The sequence below is a fragment of the Lagopus leucura genome, unplaced genomic scaffold, assembly GCF_019238085.1.
Source record: "Lagopus leucura isolate 7727_CA_CO unplaced genomic scaffold, USGS_WTPT01 Super-Scaffold_73, whole genome shotgun sequence".
Classification (NCBI taxonomy): domain Eukaryota; kingdom Metazoa; phylum Chordata; class Aves; order Galliformes; family Phasianidae; genus Lagopus; species Lagopus leucura.
In genome coordinates, this window is record NW_024962252.1 from 41,127,925 (window position 1) to 41,143,480 (window position 15,556).

General features: G+C 41.1%; 1 protein-coding gene across 2 annotated transcripts in view; it reads right to left on the reverse strand.

The window, feature by feature from the left end:
- Positions 1-15,556, reverse strand: part of CEP85L (centrosomal protein 85 like) — a 142,765-nt gene that overhangs the window by 104,790 nt on the left and 22,419 nt on the right. The window contains exon 1 of one of the 2 annotated variants that reach the window (XM_042880477.1): positions 6,989-7,051. The exons of the other annotated variant lie outside the window; for it this stretch is intronic. Coding sequence (XP_042736411.1) covers positions 6,989-7,043 — 55 coding nt within the window. The 5' untranslated portion in view covers positions 7,044-7,051. Of the gene's footprint in view, positions 1-6,988; positions 7,052-15,556 lie in introns of those variants that run through there. 2 annotated transcript variants of the gene reach the window in all.

Here is a 15,556-nt window from a genome sequence, read left to right on the forward strand (position 1 = left end):
AGCTTGTTTCTTTCTTTTTTTTTTTTTTTTTTTTTTTTTTTTTTTTTGCCATTCCAATGTTCTTCTACCAGAACTGCCTCTTCCTCACTCCCTCATTCACATTCCTCTCTGAATAGGAAAAAGTAATCACAACTTCTACAATAGGTTAAAGAACAACAACAACAAAAAGTGTAGATGGCTTTATGCAGTTCCCACACTTACAAAAATGCCTCATTTTTTCAAATAGGAACATAATTTCTCCTTGTAATCAGATCTAAAGATATCCTTAGCACTAAAAGAAATTGTAAGGACAGAGACAAAAAAAAATATCATCATCATTTCAAGGAACCAATTTGCCAAAACATAGCGATATCATTTTTCCATCTTTCTTCAAAGAAGCTTAATAGGCATTACACACATGGCAGAATCAACATTAATGCACCAAAGATAGAGCCTTCAGGCTGCATTTTTAGAACACATTTAGAGAAACTTGCATAACATACAAGAGAATTCCTATATTTAAGTTAAAAGAGTGGCACTCTGACTTTGTGCAAGTTATTAGGAGATTTTCTTTTCTAACTTCTAAGGCTTATGACACAAGTTAAAATTTTTCAACAAGCTTGGTTTCTCTGTTTAAAAGAAAAATCTCATACATATTCAAAACAAGCAAGGAAGAATACTCTGAAACTTAAAAAGAAAGCACAGTAGTTTAAAATAGAAAAACATATACATATCTCTTTTGTACACTGTTATGACAAACTATACATAGAATACTTCCAGCCAAAAAATGGTCATTTATGTTCTCATAACTTCTTCACAACTGCAATCACTACTGACATGAAAGCTCTTACTGCAACAACTCTACTAAGCGCACAAGACCCCTGTTTAAACAATTTGGTATTTAGGATGACAAAGCAAACAAGTAAAGATCATAACTGCTAGTTGAGTTCTCCACAGTTCTTAGCAAGATTGATAAAGTTTTAAGTAATGGCACTGTCAATGCCCGTTAGTGTTCCTATATTCGCACTTCCTGCCTTCCATCAGGGCAAGTCACCGAATCTTTTACACAAAGCATTTTCATATGCATTCATTCTTAAATAAAGAAATGTTACCAGAGGTTAAAATGTGCAAACACAAAAATATCTTTGCTTAAGAGTATGCAAGAGGGAAGGCACCATCTTTTAAAGAAGCACAAATTTTAATAAGGCCATTTTTATTCTAAACCACTGAAAAAGTTGCAGCTTTCCACACCATCTGGAAACTACGCTACAAAAGGAACAAAGCAGACATTAAAAACACACAGATACCTTATAAGGAATCTCAGATCTCTCTCCAGGATGATTCAAGAATGTTTCTTGCCTGACACTGTAAACCTCATAACACATTAGAAAGCTAAAAGTCTGAAAAGGAACATTTAATGTAAGCTTGTTCCAGGTATTCTAATACATAGAGAAGCAGCAGGACTTTTTTCCTTGACACTACTTGCACCATTCTTCTTTAGAAAGACAGAGATAGCCTCCTACTACCTTGTCAGTCATTGTCCATTACTTTGGACCAGTTTTAACCTGAATGCAAGTCCATTAGAATTAATGTCACTTTTCAGATCCTCTCCCTTAATCTTCCTTGGCCTTCTTCGCACATCTGAGGATTAATTATGGTCCTTCTGATGTCATCAGCAGCTCTGCAATGGAGAAGCAAGGCTGCACTACTAGTTCTCCCCACTACCTGCAAGATGACTTTACAGCTAGCCCATTTGACATCAGTCATTCTACACTTGCCTGACACCAGCACAGATTCTTTCTGCTGCAGTGGCTCAAGCAGGAGTCAGGCAAATGTAAATTCCCCCTTTATCATTTGTTTACCATTAGTATACTCCTTCCTCCAGTTCCCCAGATCAGTTTGACATAAGGCTGAACAACTGTCAGAGCAGGCCCCTTGGAAATAGAAAAGATGTGTGAGCATTAGTATCCAGAAGCATAGGAACTACTACTAGATCATTTTAACTGTAAAAGGAAATGATGTCCTGCAATTCACACACATACCCCAGCTCAGGCAATTGTTACATCTTCCAAATTTCAGGGAATATAATGCCTTGAAAGTAAATAAATTCTCAACCCTCACCCTTCTTCTCTTATTTGCATCACTGCTTCCTCTTACAGTAGCCATTTGACTCTCAAAAAACAGCCAAGGTCACTGGTGAAGCCGAACAGAAGGATGTGATGCCACTTACAGCATGGCTGGCTGTGAAGAAATAGGTCAGTGGAATACAGCTGGGCGATCAATAGGATGCTCCAGCCCAGGCGACAAAGCCAGATGCCTGTGGAAAATGAGCATCTTGCAGGCAATTACACAGGAGTCTGCAGTTTTGGTCTGAAAGAGGGAATGGTCAGGACAAGTATAAACTCAGACATTCTCGTGAACTTGTTTATCCAAATTATCTCTATCTCATCTTCTGGCTATCCACTCTCAAGCCTCTGCAGCTGGTTTGCAGTCTCCCATGAGCCATATTTTGCACCTCCTCAATCAGTTCAACAGCAAGAAGCTCCCATTTGGGTAATCTTACCAGACCTCAGGATCCCTTCTAACACCCTCCTTTAGCAATGGCAGGAATATGCTACAGGGTAACACACAGAATTTCTGCAGGTCCAGTATTCTTCTCCACAAGTTGTACCAGGGTGGGCGTCATGGGCTTGGCAGAGGGGGCTGCAGTGGTGCCATCTGTGAGTAGTGGACGGGGCTGCCCCATGCTACACACAGCTGGTGGCATCTGCAATAAGTACATGTAAGAAAAGGCAAAGTACTGCCCACAAGTGAGGAAGTGAGAGAAAGACCCGTAGATACTTAGGTCAGAAAAGGAGAAGAGGCGCTCCAGGCTCCCATGCCGCCTTCATGGCCACGGCAGAGCAGCTCTGCAGCTGAGATAGGATCAGGCCTCAGCAAGTTTCATGGAAGACTGCATCCCTCAGGAGGGACCTGTACCAGAGCAGGGGAGAAGCATGAGGGGGAAGGAACAGCAGAGATTAACCATTTGGAATAGCCACAATGCCTGTATGATCGGGATGTGCTGTCCGAAGGGAAGATAGGCCCAAGAAAGGGAGCAGGGTAGGGAGAATATAAGGGTCTTATGATTTGCATGGGTTGGTTTGTTTTGTTTCTGTCTTTGCTTCTCACTGCACAAGTGCATTTTAATTGGCCATAAATTAAGTTCATTTCCCCCATGCAGAGTCTGATTTCCCGTGACGGTGATTGATCTCTTCCCTCAGATCCCAACCTGCTGACTCTGCCATCCTGTTTTTCCCCTAGTGCTGTGGAGCAGCAAAGTGAGAATGACTGGCAGCCAGGCAAGGTGAGTCCACGATAGAAGGCAAATAGAAAGTCACTTTTTGAGTCACATAGCAAATATCCTGAATGTGTTTTAAAACAAACTGCAGCCACAGTGAGATTTTTACTGCCAGTTTCAGGACACGTCTGAGCAGCTGACAAACAAATGACAACTAGAACCAAGTCAGCATTTTTTCAGTCAAAAGGCAACTAAGCACAGAAACTAAATTAGTTTAACTGTCCTACCATTAAGCCACAGGCAAGTTATTTAATAAAAGCAAGCATCCAAAGAACATGCAAGGCAGAGCATTGGTACTGGACACATCTATAGTACTGTCCCCCTTTTCCTTATTGGTCCACAACAAACAGGCTTTGCTTCCAACAAGGGCAGATGATCATCTGCTATAACCTCAATTTTCAACCATCCTTACCACCACATATCATTACCACTTTGGCCACTTGTCCATACTTTGAACGGCACAGGTCCTTTAACACTCCTCAAATGCCTGTTGCTAAAATCTTACCATGTCATAAACAGCAATATTCAGCAGGCAAATCCTAGATGTTCAGTGCCGAAACTACAGGCGCTCTTACGCCAGCAAACACCTCCCTTGCCTCCATCCCCCACTGCAGACATGATGGCTCACGCTGCCTTTTACTACATGCTTATTCTGTGCAACTGTTTCAAATCAATGCATTCTTCTTGAAATCATTAAGATGAACTACTGCTTCCTTTCATTAAAGTTCTAAAAGGATAGAACTGTCCTCTTGTGATGTGAAATCATAAGTTGATATTTCAGTAAACATTTAACACACAAGAGGTTATAACCACTGCTATCCCTTAAGAACAGCCATATAGTACATTCTTACACTGCTAAAATTATAGCAGGGATGCCTCCCACTAGACCAAGTTGCACAAAATCCCATCCAGCCTGGCTTTGAATGCTTCCAGGGAGGGGACATAAGAGTGTACGGGTCAATTTTTCTTGTCTGAGCAGCAAAACGTGTCATTAAATCCAATAGCACCCATCTAAAAGAGGTGTGCAAACAGAACAGCACAACTTTTCAGGTAATGTGCTCCTATCACATTGAAAAGCAAAATAAAAATAGAAATAAAAATGAAGTGACCCAACCTGTTACACTTTAAGAAAAATCAGAATTAATCCATATCTGTTACTGAAAAAAATATATATATAATTTCCTTATGCAGTTACAGAGCCAAATGCCTGAAGAATTCTGTAAGCAAATTGTAAGACTTTGAGTGAAATAGAAATTCTGATCCCATATCCACGTATGACTACCACACAACTAACAAAATATAGTTGTGCTTTTCAGTAATGAACTGAATTTGACAACAAAACTGTTGTATTCCCAAACAAATACTTAAAAGCCAATACCATCAAAATCTATATTGAGGAGCTGTTGCTAAAGAATTTAATTTTGAAGCCAGAGGAATTTTTCTTCTGATAGAATATGTTTCATTCTTTAACTCTTGCATCCTAGTAGGACATAACTGTGGACAAAATACTTTCCCTTGGACAGCTTGTATTCAAGCAAAAATAAACAAACCTAGTCTGTCAATAACACAATAGCACAGGATCTTTGTAGCCATCAGTTCTTCTTTACAATGCCTGTATGGACCTTAATACTTTCTACTTCCTTAGCACAGCTACACAATCTCACAGAACAACTTCTGGACTATTTCAAAGCAAGATCAATGATTCAACCATAATGCAGAGATTATATCTTAAGTTTAAGCTCCATTGTTATGCATTAGTTTTCTATCAACTGCTACTTCCTGTTATTCTATCCTACCTCAAATTGGAGGTTTATCTACAAAAGTTTTGCTACCTTACATTATTTCTTTTACCTAACTCATATACAAATATATTTTGAACTTCACATTAACTGCAAGTATTCAAAGAGGAGGAATGGGGGCCAAAGAAAATCAAAACACATTCTCAAATCTCACAGCCTACTCTGAGAAGAAGACTCTGAGAAAGTAGCAAAAGGAAAACATTCATCCAGTAACTAACTGATGAAAACTGCTATATGAAAACACTTTGGCTCCACACGCAGTAACAAATGGCCCAATCCAAAGTCATACAGCAAATGTAAAAAATGCACATCAGCAACCTTTTTAACAATCTGAAGCTAGCGAATGGAACAAGCAGTGCACACATGTGATACAGTCTTTTAGTATTCTTGCCCCAAACACAAATTGTCAAGAACCGAGACACTGAATTCCTGCAGTTTCCATCAAACTCACTGAGATCTGTGCACTTGGTTCAGGATATCCAATCTTGGCAAGCAGCAGCACAAAGATAACATAACTTTGCTTTTGTACAGGAAGCATTAAAAAAATCCACCACGCTTCAGCAAGGCAAACATGTTATACATAGAAATTAATAATAATAGTAAAGAAAAAAAAGGAACAATGCCTTCATTCAAATCATAAGGAGTGAACATTAGGCTATTTGCAGAGATTCAGGCAGCTGCTGAGAACATCTTAGCAGCTCTTGTATTTGCAAGAGAAGCGCTGTCAAGTGAAACCAAAACAATCCCTTCCATTTAAATACGTCAACCAACCAAACACACGTTATGCAGCCATACTTCCAAAGTCCAAAATTAAAACACAATGCCAAATTTCTGAATGAAAAAAAAGTATTACAAGAGTGTTATTTTTGCACTTGTAACAGCACTGCCAAACCAAACCACCGACTTAACACTGTGATCCATTACTTCAGCAAGTAAAAAGCCTCAAAGTATTCACAGGAACTCTGCTCACTGAATTTAGACCACAATGTCTTAAAAAAAAAAAAAAAAAAAAAAAAAAACGAAAAAGGCATCCCCCCCCCCAAAAAAAACCTTAGTATCTGGGCTTACCTATACAAAAACAACCATTACATCCCAAGCACTCTTACCCATGGGCCATCTTCCCTGCCAGACTAACACCAAATTTAAACTCCCCCCTGCCAAACTGTGGGAGCCGGACTCTAATCTAAAGCCCAGAAACCGAGAGCAAAGTGATGCAAAAAATAGGATTTGAACGATCTCGACAACCGGAGCAGGCTGCAACCTAAATAATGTAAAGCAAAAAGCACAAAAGGAAACAACGAGCCTTTTGCTTAGATTTTCTATCCAATGGCACAGTAACAAGAAAAAAAAAAAAAAAAAAAAAAAAAAACACTGAAGAAGAAGAAAAAAAAAGGCCCAATCCACAGAACGTGATTACGTGGGTAAGCGCAGCTTTGCCCCGGCGCTCCAGACACAGCGGGGCGCGCCGAGCGGCACCGGGGGAGGGCCTCCCGTCCTCGGCCCCGGGCAGGCTCCCCCCGCGGCAGGAGACACTGAGCCGCAATTTAAGAGAGAAAAATACCCCGATCAGCCCTAAAGATAGAAGCGGACTAACTGCATTAGCGTCCGCCGAGCCGGGGGGTCGTTCCCCGCCACGTCCCCTCGTGGAGCCGCTGCGGCGCTTCCTTCCGCGGAGCGGGGGAGGGAACGAAGGAGCCGCTTCTCCGCAGGCACGGGCGCTGCTGCGGGGCGCCGGGAGCACGCTGCAGGCAGGGAACGGCGAGACCGCGCCAGGCGGGGGAAGGGAAGGGAGGGGAAGGGAAGCGGCGCCGGCCCCGCGGCCCCCATCCCTGCGGCCGCAGCTCCCCCATCCCCACGTCCCGGTTCTTACCCGCCCTGTAGCCGCGAGGGCCGGCGCCGAGCTGAGGCTGCAGCCCACCCCACATGGTGCCGCGCTCCGGCAACGCGGAGCCGCTCGCTGGCCGGCCCCGGCCGGGGGACGAGCGGCCCAGTCGGGCGACAGGAATTAGCGGGGGACTGCCGCCGCGGCTCGCTGCCCCCGGGGCGCCGCGGCCATGCTGCTTGGCCGCGATCGCGCAGGCGGGAGGAGCTGACCGCCCCCACCGCAGACAGAACTTGCTTTATTGCGCTGCCGCCGCAGCCGCCGCCTGGTTCTCCGGAGCTGGGAGCGGAGCGGGGCGGGGCGGGGACAGGGGAGGGAGCCCGCGGATGCTGCGGCGCTCGGGGGCGAGCCTCTTGCGTAAGCCGGCCCACGGGGAGGGGGCGCGGGGCGAGCGGCAGCTGGGGCCGAGAGGGAGGCAGGCCAAGGCTGAAGGGGGAAGTCGGCTTCCCCGGGCCCGGCCCGCGGAGCCGCTCTGGCCCCGAGAAGGAGCTGGGCGCTGCCGTTTGCGTCGAGAGTGGGAACTTCCTCAGCCTGCCCGCAGGGTACATAGAGCTGGGGCGTGAGCGCTGCACTCCGTTCTGCCTTTTCTTCCCATCTAGACTGCGATCCAGGCAGGCAAATGCAGAGTCAGTTAGCAAGGACAAGTAAATATAACTGGAAACTGAGGGGCAAAGGGAAGCTGCCATGGTGAAGGAAGAGGAGAGCGGCAGAATACAGCACGGGGTCACTGCCCGTGCTCTGCCATGCTCTCCTCCTGGAGACGGGTCTGCAGCGCAGCTGCTGCCTCGCAGGCAGCTGTCTGGCCCCGCAAATACCCGTACGGCCGTATTCCACGATGATGGAAGTGAGTTTGATATCAGGGTCATCAGTAAAGAAAGGTGAAATGCTTTCCTCCTAAATTACACCTTTTAAAGAAGTGCCCCAGGCCTATACATCCAGGCTTACTAGAGTTTATTATAGTATCACAGTTTTCCTGTACTCCCTTCATTCCCTACTTTCCTACTTCATAAGGAAAAAAGAAGTGCAAAGGAAGAAGAATCACAACTTTCCCTTGAGTAGTTAATTCTGAGCATCACAATCAAGCTTAGGCCACAGGGCTGGAAACAAAATGCTCTTGTCAGCAATAAGTCAAAAACAGTATAAAGTTTCCAAACCAAGCTGTTCTGAGGCTGCCAAAATACATCAAGAGAGAATTCTGCCACAGCAGCACTCGCATTGCTGTTGCTGGTCTGCAACTGGAGCGCAGTGCTCCCCACTGCAAAATGCCTTCTGAACCTGTCAGTGATCGTCATTGCCCAACAGATTGTAAAATTAAGGAGAAAATACTTAGGTGTCTTCTACTTTTAATGTAACCATCCCAAAATTACAAAACCCACTACTATTACCAATGTATGAAAAATTTGGACAGCATTGCATAGCACAATGGACATTAAAGGGCTAAGAAGTGAGGTGAAACAGGAGCAATTCATGCAAAACATCCACAATTGATAAATCTATGCTCAAATATGCTCAAATACTTCCTGCTGACTCAGTACATTTTTAATAGTAGCTTTTTGTCACAGAATAGCTTTTATCTCTTTGGGAGATTTTATGTTAGATTTTGATATGTCATATTTTATTTACACCTAGCTACATATTCATAACGTACTCATTAAAAGAGAGGGCTCTGAAATGGTGGAATGAGCATGTAGAAATGCTTGCATATTGTGTTGTCCTTTTTCTTGTCTGCATACAGCCCTTATGTTCTCATCAAAGATGTGACACTCTGCATTCCTCACTAGCTCATTTAACCCAGGGAGCATAATTGTTTTGTAGGTAGAGTTGTAGAAACAGGCTTCAAAAGTAAATGCTGAACAAAAATCAACAGTACTAGAAGTGGTGTGTACCTGCTCCAGAAGATTCCATCAGAATATTCGGAATGTTTCTGGAGGCCTTCTGAATGACAGAAGGGTGGAAGCAATTTCAAGATGCCACAATGCAAGAGAGTAAATTATCAGTAACATCAAGCCAAAAACATGCAACCCTTCAGCCAACAAGCAAGCTTTGATACTGATGGATGTTAGTGAGAGCAAGGCAGGTAAACGTGAGTGTAAGAAGGGGCAGTAAAAGGTGTTATAACTTGTAAAGCACTCAGGAACAAGAAACACGTGAACAGCTTTGTTTGATATTTGTATAAAGAACTTGTCTAGGTGTAAAATCTGTTGCATGCTCTTTTGTTGAGTTTGCTCAACTCTGGGTAAGCATGTGCCAATAGTGTATTCACAACGGAACACAGCAGCCTGAGAGGAAACTGAATGCCGAGAAAGGCATGCAGCATCAGGTGAGCAGAAAAACTCCCCTATCAGTGCAGAGCCTTGCAGTTTGTGATGCTGTCCTATGATGGAGCTGCAAGAATCCAGTGGCATATTGTGCCACCAGAAAGCTGTGCGCCCAGAAATGCTCTGATAATAGTTCTTTTATCTCCTTATGTGTCACTGCAGTCTTGTTATGATTTTTGGCACTGCCATTCATGGAAGCTTTATACAGTTTCTATGTATCTCAACCACTTATGAATAATATTACAGAGAAAAAAAGAACGTGAATAAAGGAGATCAGAACACAATGGGTTTGGCTGGCTGACTCACTGCTGCCACGCTGCTTGCAGAGGGAGGTTGACTCAGCAGCTTCTTGTTTTCCAAGGTGTCTGAGCCCACCCCTTCATGCTTTTAAAATGTTACTGCTCAGAGCAGAAAGAAAGAAAGAAGAAAGAAAAACAAAAAGCCCTTTAAGCAGTTAGATAACTGAACCTGGGATACATTCATTGTTTTGATTGGATTTTAAGTTATTCTTATTGTAACGGAATTAAAGCAAATAACCTGTGTGTCTGCCTGGAAACTGGGCCAAACTGCAGTCAGTGGCTTTGCTCTATGAATACATTCAGCTGGCTAATAATTTATGCACTTTCCAGAAATGTTTTGCATCTGCAGTCTGCCTACGTACATAGTTCTAGACAGGGAGCAGAATTTGTCAGAGATTCTCAAAAACTTCTTTTAAAAAAAGCTATTGGTTTGGAATGGACCTCCTGCAAAGCCAAGCATGTGCTGTTTATTGCTGCTGTGGCACATCTTTTGCACGGACCTCACTTGTGGGTCCTGAGGATATCCCAAGCCATCCTTTGAGTCTGTGCTCTCCAATCTGCAGGGCGCAACTGAGCAGATAAGCTGGGTACTGCCAGGCCATTTCGTTTGTGCCTCTGCACCTCATAACGCTTACCTGCACTAAGAGCACTTACACAAGCTTACCACCTTTTAAATCCCTTGGACTGACTCTTAGGAGTATAGCAATCCCTGTCCCAATACAGCCCCACTCCAGAGGTGTATTAAGTTTAGGGTACTCTTAGAAAGCCACAGCGTGGTGCCTTACAAGTAAATCTATGCTAAGTGGAAACAGCCGGTATAATTGTTGTGAAATGCGATGCTCTAGACAATGAATGGACTCAAGTTTCTATTGTCTGCAAAGCCCTTTCCCCACTTCTTTCCTCATGACAAAAACCCTCTTGGAAGAATCAACAACAAAAGAAAGTAATAGCTTAAGTGCTTGGCACTAAACAGATGCTGTCTCATTAATGTCGTTTGCAACACATCTTACCCAAGGATTTGTGATCTATCTCTAGGTTCAGAAATCACATCTTTTTTTTTCTTGACTAAAATATATAATGATCTAAATGAAATTAAGCTGAAATGTAACCTCCGAATGCAGTCTTTTTTCTTTGATTAAAGGCAGAAATGTGTTCAATATTTATTCTACATGCTTACTTTTGCATTTAATAGAATTAAAAGATTATTTAAAAAAAAAAGAAAACAAAAACCTTTAATGCTAAATAGCTAAACATCATTCTAGGAAAATGCAGACTATTTCCACTGCCTAATTAAAACATCAAACATGTATGCATTCTGTCAGAACCAGCACGTATGCATTCTGTGAACACATCTTCTAAATTACTTGGAAATTAAAATCACAGATTTTTCAGTTACTGATTTTTTTTTTTTTTCACTAAGCACAGAAATCATTTTCCTCCACCCACAACTTCTGAAGCTGAACACCATGTCCCAGCAAAATCTAAGCGACCTTTAAAAAGCCTTAAAACAATTTCTCCTGGTTTACCAGAAAACAGCTATGTGTGTTACAAAGCAAGATGTTAAACTGCATTGGGGGGGATGTAGCTAACAACAGCTTAGCTTACTTCATAAACTGTACCCTGCTGGTAGGGGCAGGTTGATCTATAAAAGACTGAAATGTTCCACTAAAATTACATTGCATGCACTGTATAGCATCAACAATAAACTGTGCCAGCTGGTATCTGCAAAGCAGGCATCAGGAAATAATAGTGTTTGCGCTGCTTTTATTTTTGCCTTTTTCTACAAATAAATCAGGAAGCATGTCTTTCACAAAGGAGCAAAAAACTGATATGGAATTGAACCTGCTTTGCCCTGCTCTTTCAGTAGCAGCTGAAACCATGACAGTGAATAAAATGAAGAAGGTAATTGTTACCATAGCTATGGTTTTATTACAAGCCTCCTGAAATTTTAGATTCTTCTTAATATTATGGGTTACAGAATCTGAGAATCTCAGCCTGAAAATGTTCTGGTTTAAGCCATTGCTGGAAAACTCTTGGGAGTTATGCAGTTTACATGGTTCATTACTGATGGGGAGGACAATCATATTTTTTTCATCATAAGATTTTAAAATAATCAAAGAGATTTATAATGATAATCCCATAGTCATCAACTCTGATACCACAAGAAGAATACGCTGTGGGTGTGGAATCCAGTGGCATCTAATCAGGGTCTTGTAAAACAAACAAGGAGTTTCCCAGATGTGTTTTTCTCAAGGGGAATTTTTTTTAGTTCTGCTGTTCCACCTTCCCTCATCTCTATTGCCTTCCCGGAAGGACAAGAAGGGGAAAAATAAGTGGCCTGGAAGGGGATGGAGAGAGTATTTAAAAACCTAGAGGCAGCAGGCAGCTTCCAGGGTTGGCTCCTAACACATTCCATGGCAGACTGCCTGTACTGGAACAGCCAGTTTCCTCCCCTAGTACCGGTGGAGCTCGCTAACATATTCAACATCTTTAAAGACATAACACTTAGACAAAATACTACTTTTTTTTTTTTTTTTTTTTTTCTTTTTTAAATAAATTCATCTTCTGTTCCTGTTAAATGACTTTTTTTACAGTCTTTGTGGTTCTCTTGTTCTTGAACCCACTTTAATCTCCTTCCCTTCCTATGAACTGATATTCCTTTCCTATATTCTAGTGGATTGAGATCCCTTGGTGATATTCTGCATCTGTTCTGTTGCTGATACATCTGATAAAGGTCCTATTTGAGACTTGTTGCAGCCAACAGGCTTCTGTGATAATAATAAAGAGAAATGATAATTTTGTTCTTGACAGTATTTTCTAGTATTCTTCAGACACTAAGCCAGGAGATCACCACACCAGACAGTCACAGTTCAGTTTCAAAATGGTATTACCAAAACGCTTCTTGTTTGGAATTAAGAAAATACTGAACTTCTTTGTGTTTATTTTTCTGTGCTTAAACTTATGTTAAAATGTAGGAAGCTTCAGCAGCGCTGCAGGCCAGACTTTCAATCCAACTGCTGCTAGCAATGTTCCAGTTCTTAGAGTTGACATTTTACTTCAAGACAGTCTTCCTTGACTTCATGCTACACATAGATAAACCAATGCAAAAGGATAAACAATGGACGACGTTGCTATAGCACGATTTGAAGATTTTTTTTAAACTGCTTTACGTAGATTAAACTCCACCACAAATGGGAAGCAGCTGCCACATTGGAAGCACTGAACTAGCTTGATCTGTTTAGCTTGATCTGTTTAAAATCTACCTGTTTTAAAGTCTAATAAAAAAGCACGTCCCTTGTATTCGGTCACTGAAACAAAGGATCAGATTCCTGTTTTCCTTTTTTTTTTTTTTTTTGACAAACACCCCCACTGAATTCTAAAGCTGTTGAGAAATACAGAATTGAAAACAAGTGATTCTAAACTGGACAGCCAAACAAACTAGAGATCAACCAACTAGCAATGTGACTTTATATTAATATTTGCAAATGGAAATTTCTTCCAAATGCCCATCTTTGTCTGCTGATAGCCTAAAATACGGAGTTTGTTCACTCCTGTCAGTAATACAGCCTACGAACATTACTAGCAAGAAATTCTCTGGTCACTTGTGTTTGAGCCAAACCCTGTATTACTGCAAAGGGATGAAATTTCAGTAAAGTGAAAGCACTGTGCCAGTGCTCGGTTTAGTCAGCTCTGTGCTGTCATACGCCCATACGTAATAGTCACATGGAAAAAATTATTTCATGGTCTAACTATAAATATAATGTACTTTGTGAAGACCCTCACAGCCCCATTTTTTTCTGCACTGACATTGATTCTACAACAATTGCTATGCTGATTGTACAACAGTTTGTTGCTATACACTGTAACTGTTTTGTCTGTGTTGTAATACTTTATCTCAGCAGTGAGAGTTTCTTGACTGAAATGAGCGGGTATTCCACGCTGGTAGAACAAAAGCCAGTTTAATGGGACATTTTTAAGCCCACACAGCAAGCCACTTGCAGACATCTCAGAAGCAGCCCACTCCTTGTACAACACATAGAGGCTGGCAGCCACCTGCTCCCAGTCTGCTGGGAACGTCCTGGTGTGGAGAACCGGCAGGCCAACAAAACAGCCTCTACTTTTCCTATGCCTGAGGCTGCAGTGCACTATTTCCTTCTGTCTTGAGCTTCATATCTGACACTATTTTAATAGCATTCTGACATTAAACTGACAAGCATGTAGATTGGCATACACTTTCAGAGAAATCTAGTTAACAACAACAACAACAAAAGTAGAAAATTACCTAAATGAAAAAGTGGACAGTACTAGTTTGTACTGGCTACAATGCCCATCAGATTTGTTTCACTGGACCTCAGTTATTATATGCAATACATATGAATCCACCACAGTACTCTTAGACTGCTTTGCTTTTAAAATTAACACAGACGAGAGTGTTTACTAAAAGTAACTTTGAGACTCTAACTTGGCTGTAAGCACTTTCTCCAGTATTCTACTTATAACTCATTGCTTGAGTGATGAAATTGATATAGGAAGCAATTCAGTAAACACGCAACCTGATCTTTGATCGCAGAGAAAACAAGAAATTAGGCTTGTAAATGAGCATGTTTCTTCAAATGTATATATATAACAGGTATATAAGCATCACTGCTTAAATTGTTGCAGACTGTTTCACTAATTCAGGAATCCTGTGTTTTAAGAATTGCACATAAGTGAATGCCCAAGTTTACCATTCTAATTTCTTAAATAAGGATGTCTTGTTACATCAGTCAAAATTAAATTGAAGAATCATGATTTTAATTTTCTCATTAATACAGAACATTAATACATTAATATAAGATATTCTCTATACTTCGACCATTTTGTTCTCAACTTTACAATCTTCTGGGTCAATTCGAGAGGACATTGATTATCATCTGTTCACAAGGTAAGCAGCTTGAACCATCCAAATTAAATGGATTAACTGAAGAGATAAACAGCCTACCTAATAGTTAAGAATTGGATATGTCCTTGCAAACATTACAGCATTACGCATATGCTCCCATGAAAAGAAAGTACAAAGAAAAAAAGATACACTGAAATAGGACATGAAAATCAGTATAGAAAGATAAATGAATAGCAGCATATTAAGAAAGCACAAGAGACAGTTATTCACAGGATTCCCATCTGCAAACTGCTCCAGTAAATGCTGTGTTAATTCATTCCTGGAAGCCCTTGCTAGACGACACTGCTGACTACACACTGCACAAGCATTACATGATCCTGCTGGAATACAGCCCCAGCAGCCCCAGCGACAGGATCTTTACTTTAAAAAGCCAATACTGTTAGGAAATAGAAAGAGAAAATGAGAAATAAATGAAGAGGAAATAGACAATTGTAAAAAAATAAATAAATAAAATTGCATGGAGATACTGCTTGTCTTTTACTTCTGAGTTTGAAGATGATGTGTCATCTCTGAAAGTTGAATATAATAGATCTCTAAAATAAAACACTGAAAGTGTGTAATAAACTTTAAACTTAATCAAACAGTAACATTTCCTGTACGCTGTAGTAAATGTTATTTATCCTTGAGCTTATAGATTTCGATTTAAGGATAGAGGTTACATAGAGATAAGAAAACTGAGCTCTGTAAAAAACAAGCAAAACACAGAAAAAAAAATTAACTATGGTCTATATTTAGCATTTGGTGCATCTTGCTTAAATTACTGAAACTGTCTCTACAGAAGTATTAAAATATAACTACAATTTATTGTTATTATTATTAGCATCATGAGGCATATTAAATATTAAGAACAAGGTTTCCCTTGCAGTATTTCCAGGCCAGCTCTGAAGCACTAAAAAAAGTTATAGAATTCAAATAAAACCTAAAAATTTGTAAGACACGTTGAATCACTAAGTTCCAACCATCTTCTAGAGAGTCTCTGAACTGTATTTCTCTATCT